At 39.3% G+C, this 13,125-nt stretch overlaps 1 protein-coding gene across 1 annotated transcript in view; it reads left to right on the forward strand.

Annotated features, from left to right (window-relative positions):
* The first annotated feature begins 1,313 nt into the window (after positions 1 to 1,313).
* Positions 1,314 to 13,125, forward strand: part of OPRM1 (opioid receptor mu 1) — a 39,722-nt gene continuing 27,910 nt past the window's right edge. The window contains exon 1 of the mRNA XM_086318446.1: positions 1,314 to 1,621. Within this exon, the coding sequence (XP_086174572.1) occupies positions 1,329 to 1,621 (293 nt within the window). The 5' untranslated portion in view covers positions 1,314 to 1,328. The remainder of the gene's footprint in view (positions 1,622 to 13,125) is intronic.

The raw sequence follows: 13,125 nt of genomic DNA on the forward strand, positions 1-13,125 counted from the left end.
CTGATCCCTGTTTAACAAGGATATAGCTTTCTACAACCAACTGGGGATCTTTAATGATAGTGTTAGTAGTTAAAAGATACATATGCAGACAAATATACCCATGAATAGAAATGAGAATTATTTCAGAATTTGTGTTAACATTACCAAAAAACAAAGACAAGCAAAACAAAATTTATTAATAAAGTAGAAGCATCTGTGGATTTAAAAGTGAATTATCAAATTTTAAAGCATATCAATAATCCTCAACCTTGTATGAGCCATTCCAGTTCCAGATGTCTATGTAGTTTTTCCCGGAATGTCTACACTAGAATACAATGAAATAATGTAGACACTTGGTTTTCACAGTCTTCTACTGAGAAGCACGTGTATGAAGGCTGGAGATAAAACCAATAACTCCAAACCTATGAGATTTATATATGGAATGTCACCCTTGTCTTTCTTTGACTTTTCTGGACGCCACAACTCCCTGTGCCTCTTTGTCAGCAAGCTAGACATTAGACGCAAATAAAGCTTCTGCTCCAGGAGAAGTAAGGGAATATGAAGTAAAGGGAATAGATATCCTCTCTAAAAGTTTGTTTCTCATCTCTTTTCAGAGAAGGAATCACTCTTGTTTCAGGCAGGGTTGAAGGGTTGGAAATTCTCCTTTAGTCATGAGACACATGGTGACTTTTTCTGCAAACAGAAAAAGTCTGAGGCAAGGAGGGCTACAGAAAAGGATTCTGTGTACCCTGCACCAAATGATTGTTTAGGCAGCAGGGATAGAAGAGCGCTGGGGTCTGGGATGTCCGGGTGGCGTCAGACCAGCGTCTTTCTGTCATGGTACACTAAGAAAACGGTGCTGGAAAATGTAAGGTCAGCCCCCTTCCTTAACGCTTTGCATCCGCCAAAAACTCTCCGTTTGTCTCACTCTCAACCCCTTCCCTCCAACTCCCTTCCTGGTTCTGCCTGTCAATAGAGGTGTTTGCACAGAGGAGTGCCGAGTGGGGAAACCGAGTCGTTGGATTGCTTTGCGCAAAATCCACTTCTCTCTCCTCCCTCGGCTCCAGCCTCCGGATCCCGCACAGCTCTCCCCTCCTTCCCCCAAGGCGGTGTGGGGCTGGAGCCCTGTCTGTGTACTTCTAAGGTGGGAGGGGGCTACAAGCAGAGGATAATGTCAGATGCTTAGCTCTCTCCTGCCTGACGCTCCTCTCTGGCTCCGCCGGGGTTGGTCGCTGTAAGAAATAACAGGAGCTGTGGCAGCGGCGAGACGAAGCGGCTCGCGCGTGGAACCCGAAAAGTCAGGGTGCTCGCGGTTGCTCCCAACGTGGTCCCAGCCGGCGGTCAGCACCATGGACAGCGGCGCCGTCCCCACGAACGCCAGCAACTGCACTGATCCCTTCACACACCCTTCAAGTTGCTCCCCAGCACCTAGTCCCAGCTCCTGGGTCAACTTCTCCCACTTAGAAGGCAACCTGTCCGACCCATGCGGTCCGAACCGCACCGAGCTGGGAGGGAGCGACAGACTGTGCCCTTCGGCCGGCAGCCCTTCCATGATCACGGCCATCATCATCATGGCCCTCTACTCCATCGTGTGCGTGGTGGGGCTCTTCGGAAACTTCCTGGTCATGTATGTGATTGTCAGGTAAGGAAGGCCACAGGGCTCCGGATTTCGGTGGCTAATAGAGGCATAAAGGGTGTTGGGGGGAAGGATGAGAAAAAAGGAGGTAAAACAGGGGAGAATGTAGAGGTGAAAGTAGAGTGGTTGCTGCTTGAGTACAAAAGCCTACTTTTCTATTCTTCCCTCCGTTAATAAAGAAAGAATCCAAAATTTCAGAAACAGAGAAGTTGCTTTGATAAAAGCTGTAAAGCTCTGGCAAAAAAGAAAAAAAAAAAAAAAAAAAAGCCTCTATCTTACAGCTTGTTTATACTGAGCCAAAAGGGCTCTGGGCTCTTAACCTCAGTGTCCCATAGTCCCTTCCAAAGGAGCTGTGGAAACAATAATTTATGGAAAATAGAAGAGAAACTCTAGTTATTTTATCCTTAATTGGGGGCAGAAGGGGCAGATTTCCTTCTCTGTTCTTTTCATAGATGAACCTTGGCAACTTTCCTGCTCCTGCTGATTTCAGTGTATTTGCTGCACCATTGCTGCACCCTCCTCTTCCTCACTCATAGAGGAAGTTTTTCTGGTGTCTTTCCAGAGTAAATGGTGCTGTTTTGCTGTAACATGACAGCTGTGTTGCCTAGACCAGTTTGCAGTTGGCAGCTACAGATCTGCTAGGGGAGTCACAAACTGAATCAGGAATAGGTCAGGTGGTTCAGAACTGCAGGACTGTTTTTCAATGCCCCCAAAAGTTGAAACAAGTTAGAAGTGACCAAAAGCAGCATAATTCTGGATGATAAACTATTACATAGGGGGTTGTAATGGTTGCCCTAGAGAAATTTAAAAGTGTCTTCATCCAATGAAATTATTTCAGAAGAGTTTGTGGCCCAATTTCTATTTGTCCAGATGTTCCAGGTTTATTTGGCAAAAAGCATACAAGTTCAATATTAGCTGAGATTGATGTAGATTGTGTTAGTGTTGATGTGCCTATTCAAATACTACATGTTAATATGGAATACTATATTTTAACTTTTGAGAAGTATATAATCATTTTAACACTTTAAAATGGCTCCTGATTTGGGATTTTCTTCCTACTAGGGGTTCTGTGGTACTTCCATGTTTAGCTGCAATATTGGCTTCATCTATTCAGCAAGTATTACAGGTTTCACTGGAGCTCTTAAATCATTTAACAATCATTTTCTTCATTATGCTTTCTTTATCAAGGTGGTACAAGTTATTTGTAATTGATTTTTTCTGCTTTTTATGTCTGATTTCTTTAATTAATGATTGTTAAAGAGTAAAACTAATTTTCTTGATCTTTTGATGAAGAATCATAAGTAGTTTCTCTGAGTAAAGAGCACCATCTATTGCAAAGAAAGCTAACAACAGAAGGAAAAATGCAAGAAGGGAATCAATGGAAGAATTTATTTTTAAAACATTTACTTTATGTAATTCAATACAAAGCTTCCTCTCAAATATGAAAACTTCTTTTGCATTTATGATAATAAAAATAACAACTGAATCCCTGCCCATGAAGGGAAAATTTATCCTTTCTCCTCAGAAAATTCATGGACTCATAAGCTTATAGGGCCAGAAGGAAACCTAGAGATTTTCTAGGCTAGGTAGGTAAAATGTGGCACAGAAAATATAAATTATTTCTCCAAGGACAGATAAGTTCACTAGTTCAATACCATGGAATGGCTCTTAGCCAATGTAATTTTCTGTTTATTAGAGTGGCTCATGATTTGAGTTAATTCAACTGCAACATTGACAGAGTAGGTTAGATAATAATGTGGAAATAATAAATTAATCCAAATTTACGTCTGTAATTCTGAAGAATGAAGGATGAAAAGAAATTATAAAACCATCTTGAAATTCTGTCATCTAAAGCATAATCATTTAGCTTTTATTGCTTCTCTTGGTACTTTCCTTCCTCATTTTTCTCCTCTCTGGTTTATGCTTTTCTATAAAGCAGAAAGCCAATAGAGCAACAACTGGCTATGGAATAAACAGATTAGCTTTATTCTAGTGCTAAAGATATTACTAGTTGGGTGATTTTGTTTTAAAGGTATTACCTCTGAACTTTTGATGACTTGGAAAAGGATGGTGACCTTGTCTCTTACTGAGAACATGATATTATGCTTATTTTCTGTGCTTAAAGTTCCAACCAGAATACAGTACTGTTTGAAAAGTCACCTCAAACACCCACCTGTGCAAGTCAGGTGTTTAATTCCAAGGTCAGGTAATCCTCTGGGAATATGACTATAAACAGAAAAATAGTTCAGTGACCAATGAAGTAATGAGAAAAGCCTCTGGGGAGTGAAGGAACTATATCTATTTAGCTGAGAATATTTAACTAGACTATCTCCATGCTATGGTTATTTCACTACAAAGAGATCAGTTCACAGATATTATTGCCTCTGTGAAAAAGATGAATATAATGCTGTATCTATTAAAGTACTGAGATAAAATGCTTACTTCCTGCTACTATTCAAAATTCAACAAATACTTTAGAATTATTAAGTAGTTAGGGTTTTCTAACCAGATCAACATAACATTTATTAGAATGTCTTAACACATTGACTAGACCATGGGCCTCCAATGACAATGGGAGCAAAATAACAACAAAGATACTATGGATGCCTTGTTAGTTATTTTCTATCCTGTGTCTTCACTTTATCATCATCATACCTTCACCAGCAACATTATTAAAGAATACCAAAAAAAAAAGCTATTATTAATATCTTTGAGATTAAAAAATGATATGTAGTATGCATAAGGGTACAATAAAAAAATAAGTGTTAGGAGAAAAATAGCTCATGGAAATTTAAAATATTAAAAAAAATAAATAAATAAAGAATACAACTTAAGTATCATTCTTACAGTGTTGTTCTAAGAAACATGAGGGAGAAAAAGAGATACTGTCATATATCTAAAGTTTTAAAATCCAGATATTAGATGATAGAATGTTATAACTGTTCATTATCTGAAAGGCTTTATGGTCTTAAAGAAAAAAATTACTTGTGGGATAACTATATTATGAAAATTACCACAAATAGTCTGGAGAAGTTTGGTGATAAAATATTACAAAATACGGCAATCACTTTTTCTTTTTGAAGTAGAAAAGCATAGTTTTATTGTTTTGCCAGGCAAAGGGGGACAGAGTGGGCTTCTGCCTCAGAAACTATATGGCCCCACATAGGAGGATTTGATGAGAGTTTATAGCAACAGTTTAAAGGTCGGATTGTTGATAAGATTAGGGCAGGTATAGGGCCTATACTCCTCGAATCTGGTCTCAGGTGGTCTCCTGGTGTGCATCTCTGGTTCTTTGAATCTGGGATCACTTGGTCTTCTCTGGTGTGAAGAATGCTGACATTTTCCACTTTTTGGGGTTTTTTAAATTTCTAATTTAATTTAAACTTTTTATTTTCTATTGGGATATAGCTGATTAATAATGTTGTTATAGGTGAACATTGAAGGCATTCAGCCCATATATATATATGTATCCTTTCTTCCCTAAATTCCTCTCCCATCCAGGCTGAATGTGGCCATCATTTAAAATGGGATCAGATTAGATCAGATCAGTCACTCAGTCATATCCGACTCTTTGAGACCCCATGAATCGCAGCACGCCAGGCCTCCCTGTCCATCACCAACTCCTGGAGTTCACTCAGACTCACGTCCATCGAGTCAGTGATGCCATCCAGCCATCTCATCCTCTGTCGTCCCCTTCTCCTCCTGCCCTCAATCCCTCCCAGCATCAGAGTCTTTTCCAATGAGTCAACTCTTCACATGAGGTGGCCAAAGTACTGGAGTTTCAGCTTCAGCATCATTCCTTCCAAAGAAATCCCAGGGCTGATCTCCTTCAGAATGGACTGGTTGGATCTCCTTGCAGTCCAAGGGGCTCTCTTGTCAAGAATGTTTTAAAGAAAAAAGTCAATCAAAATAATGCACAGTTCTGTACAGATCACAAAGCACATTGGAAGGTCTGGCCCACATTGTGACCATTTCAAGCCATATACTGGCTTTCCCTCCTTTTCTGTTTCATTTTTCTTCTTTCCCACCTTTGTTGTTCTTTGTTCAGTTGCTAAAGTGAAAGTGAAAGTGAAAATGAAGTTGCTCAGTCGTGTCTGACTCTTTGCGGCCCCGTGGACTCTTTGTAGCCCACATGTAGACTCCTCCATCCATGGAATTTTCCAGCCAAGAGTACTGGAGTGGGTTGCCATTTCCTTCTCCAGGGGATCTTCCTGACCCAGGGATCGAACCCAGGTCTCCCGCCATGCAGGCAGATGCTTTACCGTCTGAGCCACCAGGGAAGCCTAAGTCGTGTCTAATTTTTTGCAATCCCATGGACTGCATCACGCCAGGCTTTCCTGTCTTTCACTATCTCCTGGAGTTTATTCAAAGTCATGTCCATTGAATAGATGATGCCATCCAACCATCTTCTGTCACCCTCTTCCTCTCCTGCCCTCAATCTTTCCCAGCATCAGGGTCTTTTCCAATGAGTTGGCTCTCCTCATCAGGTGACCAAAGTATTGGAGCTCCAGCATCAATCATTTCAATGAATATTCAGAGTTGATTTCCTTTAGGATTGTCTGCTTTGATCTCCTTGCAGTCCAAGGGGCTCTCAAGAGTCTTCTCCAGCACCACAGTTTGAAAGCATCAGTTCTTCAGTGCTCAGCCTTCCTCCCACCTTGGTTCCCTGAAATCCCTTTCCAAAATGGTTTACCTTCACCCAAGCTGTTGTCTCAGGCACTGCAAAGCTCATCATTTCTATTATTTTATAACTGGCTACTATGTAATTTCTGATTAATAAATAGAGCTTTACAGACTCATTGAGTGTAGGTTGTTGTTAACAATTAGAAATTCTTAAGAAAAATTCTACATAGCCCCAGTCAGAACTACCATGACCGTTTATAAACCAAGCTTTTCCTTTCACCTTTTTTCTGCCTTGGGATTCAGGAAAGGTTTTAGTACATTTTGCTTAATGGAGAGGGAGTAGGCAACATCCATGGATAGTATGTGGTATACTTCTTGAGGTCAGGGTGTTGGTAGCAGTAGGATCTCTGATATGTAAAGAAAGTGAAGGCTCTCTGAAGAGGCAAACTACCATCTCTTTCTGCACTGATCCCTTGTTGTGTAATAACTGTAAGACTACTCATAACAGGTAAGCTCAAGCAAATGTCAGGGTCCTTGAAAGTGAACTGAGACAACAGACACAAGAAGCATCATATACAAGAAACATCATTTAATGAGCTTGTCACAGCAACTCCTTTCGTTACCCATCTGTTCTTGCTTCAGGCCACCTATTTCCTCCCCCACCAGTACCTCAGTATAAGAGTCCTTGAACCAAGAAATAAATTCAGAGTGGAAGAGTAGCATAGAAGAAAAGAGCCAATAATGGTTCAACTTCAAACTCTTCAGTGCATAATAGTCCCCTTATGTAAAATGGGTCACTTAGGCTAACATCTAGTTTAGTTGGTAACTTGTAGTACCAACATTTTCTATGGTAACTTCAAGGACTGTTTCTCCATAGTTTTTCCACCTTTACTATCTGGAGATAAAAAAGCTAGTCATCTACAACATTAAATGATTTTACATTCCATCTCACTTCCTTGGATTCTAAATGAGCTCAAACAGATTCTGTCAGAGAGAGAAAATGCTGAGCTGCCAGATGTTGTAGTGGTCGATTAAGACAATCAACGACCCTGAAAGTCAAGCCTTTCTTCACTTCCTGGGAGGGAATAAGCAAAAGGTTAAATAGGAAAGGTGCCATCCTCAGTGTTCCATTCTCCCCACAGAAAGGCACAAGGTCACATGTATGAGCACAGATGTGGAGAAGGGGAAAAGAGGCCATCATCTCACCGCACAAGGAGCCCCAAACCATAGGATACTCCCGTTTTATGGACTGAGGGGCCAGGACTAACAAGAAAGGATGGGGTAAAAGTGGGAAAGCACAGAGTCAGAGTAAGAAGAATTTCTTAGAGGACCCCTGATACAAAGGTCTTCAGAGAGACCCCTGGGAAGAGTCTCACCAAAAGCACCAAGGGCTCCCTGAACTCAAGAATTATGCTGAATAGTATCCATTCAGCAAAGTGTCTTAAAGCCTTTCCTGAAGGTGTCCAAATGGAGGTTGTTGGGCTAAGGATACATATACACCCAGGAGCATGGTTGGTAAAGGTGGGGGAGAGGCACACGTCCTTGCCCACAACTCCCTGGAGACTGTGTACTAAGTAGCGGTGGGAAGGATGCTTCCCCTCGTGAAGGTGCCAGGTAGAGCCTTTGTGATTGCCTGTGGTTGAGTCTCAAAGATCACACAGAAGATTCTGATCTGGACCCAGACGTCTCAGATTCAGCTTAAGTTCTGATCTCTCTCTTTCTCTCTTTTTCATTTTCTCTTTAATTTGTTCAGAAGTTGTTTTAATATTGCCTTCAGGAATTAATCACCTTCTGGATGTTGCATTGTAAAACTTATCAGAAAGATTCTACCAAGTCTAACCAAGCAAATCTTTGTAAGCCAATGGGGAGGGTAGGTAGGGCTTTTACACAGGATGAAACATGCAATGGAGTATATGAAATGAGAAAGAGATCACTGTATTCTGGACATCAGTTTCTGTCCAGGCAAGGATATTTTCAAGTGCACTTTGCTTTTTCAATTCAATCAGGTATTAGTTTATCGGTTAGATATAAGTAGGTGTCCTGAAGTGGTTCAAATAGTAATCATTAAGATGTACTAACAAGTATTAGTATAATTTAATGTTGAATAAATTAAACCAAGCTGATCCACTCACTGTTTTCAAAAATGCTATATATTAATTTCTTTTATACCTTTTCTTTACTTTTTCTATTTTGCCTTGTGACCTCAATACTTCTTTCTTCTATCAAAATTCTTCTTCTTCTTCAAGTCCCAACTTAAATCCATTCCACTTTGAAGCCTCCTCAAAGTATTCTTACCACCAATTTCCCTGAAGTGTAGTCCATAATAAATGCTACTATTGTGAAAAATCTGTGCATTTTCTCATAAGTTTATCAAAATAACTGATGCTAATCCTTGAAAACTTGATCTATAGTCGTAGATCTCTCTGCGTTAGCCAAAAAGTTCAACATTTCAGACTTAAATAACAGGACTGCATATATTTAAAATACTCTGTAATCCAAAGTTTTCAGCACAGCCAATATTCCTCAGATTATTCAAATGTAAAGCTTAATTCAGACAATTCCCTCAATTCATTGCCTTGTTCATGCATATTTAGCCTTTATGACTTGAGCTATGAAAATGGATCTGCCAAAAGTCTACAAATAATAAATGCTGGAGAGGGTGTGGAGAAAAGGGAACCCTCTTACACTGTTGGTGGGAATGCAAACTAGTACAGCCACTATGGAGAACAGTGTGGAGATTCCTTAAAAAACTGGAAATAGAACTGCCTTATGACCCAGCAATCCCACTGCTGGGCATACACACTGAGGAAACCAGAAGGGAAGGAGACACATGTACCCCAATGTTCATCGCAGCACTGTTTATAATAGCCAAGACATGGAAGCAACCTAGATGTCCATCAGCAGATGAATGGATAAGAAAGCTGTGGTACATATACACGATGGAGTATTACTCAGCCATTCAAAAGAATACATTTGAATCAGTTCTAATGAGGTGGATGAAACTGGAGCCTATTATACAGAGTGAAGTAAGCCAGAAGGAAAAACATAAATACAGTATACTAATGCATATATATGGTATTTAGAAAGATGGTAACAATAACCCGGTGTACGAGACAGCAAAAGAGACACTGATGTATAGAACAGTCTTATGGACTCTGTGGGAGAGGGAGAGGGTGGGAAGATTTGGGAGAATGGCAATGAAACATGTAAAATATCATGTAGGAAACGAGTTGCCAGTCCAGGTTCGATGCACGATGCTGGATGCTTGGGGCTGGTGCACTGGGACGGCCCAGAGGGATGGTATGGGGAGGGAGGAGGGAGGAGGGTTCGGGATGGGGAACACATGTATACCTGTGGCGGATTCATTTTGATATTTGGCAAAACTAATACAATTATGTAAAGTTTAAAAATAAAATAAAATTAGAAAAAAAAAAAAGAAAGAAAATGGATCTGTACCAATGGATTGATATCAGCAAATAATAAATTCAAATAAGATGCATATATATCTACACACGAGCCCACAAACTTTGAATAGGAAATAGATTGTTAGTCTTATAATTTACCTAGAGAAAGTCAAATTTTAAAGAGTTAAAAAATTAAAATTATATTTTATATTAAAAAGTATATAAATTAAAATTTTATATTAAAAATATAATCAATTCTCATTTTTCATGGTAGTTTCCCACCCCCCCACCATGAATTCACTTTACCTACTGAATTAGAGAAGACTGAAGCTTTGCTTCTAGGGGAAGTATAGGGGGAGGATCTTGTGAGTGTACAGTTACATTTTCATCAACTAATCAATACATAATGTTCTGTTATGTGTGTTCCTGTTAAAAGGCATCTTATTTAATATGTATTGTTGACTCATGGGCTTTTAACTCATGACCAAACCCTCTATAACATCTGCATGAAACTTATCTAAGATGTCTACTCTCTCTGTTAGGCACCTCACAGTCCTCTTGTGTTTAAGATACTAATAGCACTTCAGCACTACTTCTGGGGACATTTTTTAAAATTTTTATTTTATGTTGGAGTATAGTTGATTAACAATGATATGCTACTTTCATGTGTACAGCCAAGTGATTTAGTTATACGTATACTTATGTCTGGACTTCCCTGGTGCCTCAGATGGTAAAGAATCCACCTGCAACACGGGAGACCTGGATTAAATCCCTGGGTTGGGAAGATCCCCTGGAGGAAGGCATGGCAACCCACTCCAGTATTCTTGCCTGGAGAATCCCCATGGACAGAGGAGCCTGGCAGACTACAGTCCATAGGGATGCAAAGAGTTGGATACGACTGAGCAACCAAGTACAGCAAACACATACCTATGTCTGGGGCTTTCCAGGTGGTGCTAGCAGCTAAGAACTAGCCTACCAATGCAGGAGACTTAAGAGATGTGAGTTCGATCCCTGGGTTGGGAAGATCCCCTGGAGGAGGGCATGATGATCCACTCCAGTATTCTCGCCTGGAAAATCCCATAGACAGAGCAGTCTGGTGGGCTACAGTCCACGGGGGTTGCAAAGAGCCAGACACAACTGAAGCAACTTAGCACACAGCACACTTACCTATATCTATTATTTTTTCAGTTTCTTTTCCATATAGGTAATTCAGAATATTGAGTTGAGTTCCCTATGTTATACAGTAGGTCCTTGTTCATTGTTTCTATATAGTGTACTTGATATTTATAGTCAACAAAGTTTGGAGTAATTTTTAAGCCACAAAATTCTTACCCTAGTTTTCAATAGAAAGCTAAACTGCCTATAATTTAATGGCTCCAGATGTGTGAATTAGCCTGGTCCCTCCACTCTGAGAAGGGTGAGAATGCACCAGTGAAGTAGGGAGATAATTCTGGAACCTAAAAAAATCTGTTTTATACCAAGATGTTTTCATAAGCCAGTGTAAAGTTTGGATTTAAATGATTCCAAGGTAAGAATTCCCCTTATTTTACTAGATTCAGATGTACACACAACTGACAGCCATCAGATGAAGAGGGATGACCTCGCGGTCTAGACCAGGTGTTAAAAATGTTTCCTGTAAAGGGCCAGAAAGTAAATTTATTAGGCTTTGTTGCCACATGGTATCTGATACAAGTATTCCACTCTGCCACAGTAGCCCAAAAGTATCCATAGACAAAATGAAAATAGATGGTCATGACTGTGTTCCAATAAAACTGTATGTAGACACAGAAATGTGAATTTCTATATAATTTTTGCATGCCCCAAAATATTATTTTCTCAACCACTTAAAAATATAAAACTACCTATAAACTTATTTTTGGTTTTTGTTATTCTAACTAAAACAGATGTAGAAGGCAGACATGGAAAAATTTAGCTTCTAAAATGTTTCTCATTAACAACAAAAAAAGAATTGATTTTCTAATAGCATATTTAATAATTTTACCTAATGTTTTATGAATATAATATTTTAAATTTTATGAAAATCCATACATTTGATTATCAGAAAATAATCATGCCATATGTTCTTTTGTTGACTCATTTTGCAAGAATGAAATGATTCTTCTTTCAGTACAAAATAATACAAACCTTTCTTTTGGTTTACTTGATTCTATAATGCAAATTATTCCATAATAAGTGTTACCAAACTACTTCCTTATAGCATCCTCAGATTAAAAGTAACCAAGTTAATTATTATACATATAAAAAATTAAAATACAAGTTACAAATGTAAAACCATTCTGACAGAATCCCATTCTTAGCTGGCAAATTTGGCCCACAAGCTGTCATTTGCCAAACTCTGGTACAGATGTACTGAGTAGAATTCATAGTCTTGCAGTGGTCATAAAAAAGAGCATATTTTCTTCTTCGGCAAATTTGATTGCATTTTGTTATTTACTATATGGAAACAAAGCATTTGTTAAAATATCTAGTACCGACTTGCAGTGTTTTTCAAGAAGAAGAAATATCAGCACAAAATGAGGTTTCATACAAATCAGCTGAGCCACAAGGGAAGCCCAAGAATACTGGAGTGGGTAGCCTATCCCTTCTCTAGTGGGTCTTCCCAACCCAGGGTCTCCTGCATTGCAGGCAGATTCTTTACCAACTAAGCTATCAGGGAAGCCCCATACAAAACATAAAAGCTCTCACTGATTTTTTGGAAAGAGAATACCCCTTTTTTATGACAGAGGATACTGTTTTTCTGAAACGGATATTGAAGTTGGGTCAAAAAAGTAATCACACAGGACCATCTCCATGTCACTCCAGTGGCCATCTTCAACTCCTCGTCTTCATCTAACCCAGACAATCTACAATATTCATTACCACTCTTGGCCAGGAATTAGGGAGTAAGTGCTTAGAAAATAGTGGTTCTGAAAAATTACCATCTATTGGATATGCTTTGTGGTTATCTTAAATTGGTGCAATTTTCTAGGCCTTCTCACAGTATTTTCATCTTCAATCATTTGAAGCTTTCAGGAAAAACTGGAACTGTCACCCATAAATTCATATTAGCTTCTTAGCAAATATGAAATCTGTTCTCAAAGACACCTGTGCCTGCACGCACACCCACCCCCATGCACCCAGGTGGTGACTGGCAGCTTCATCTCCCTCCACTTCTATTTAGGCATCTGAAGCACAGAAGCTCATCACTTGGAATTTTTTCCTCTTCTTTCTGACTTACATAACTTGATCATTTTTTAAAAATTTGTTTTTAGCGGTTTTCAAAAGTCGCTTTGAAAAGGTTTATTGACTGTGTTTTAAAATTTAGACTGCCCAGCCAACTAAAGAGGACTAGGGGCAGCCTAGGTATTCTGCGGTATTTGTAATCTTCTGGCTTCCTGCCTTTGGTTTTGCTCAATCATTTCCTAAAATTCCCTGGAATCTCTTCTTTGTCTGATTTCGCATCTTTAATTCAGTCCCCATTTG

The sequence above is a fragment of the Bos grunniens genome, chromosome 9 (genome assembly GCF_055505025.1).
Source record: "Bos grunniens cultivar Pamir isolate PY7600 chromosome 9, Bosgru_T2T1.0, whole genome shotgun sequence".
NCBI lineage: Eukaryota > Metazoa > Chordata > Mammalia > Artiodactyla > Bovidae > Bos > Bos grunniens.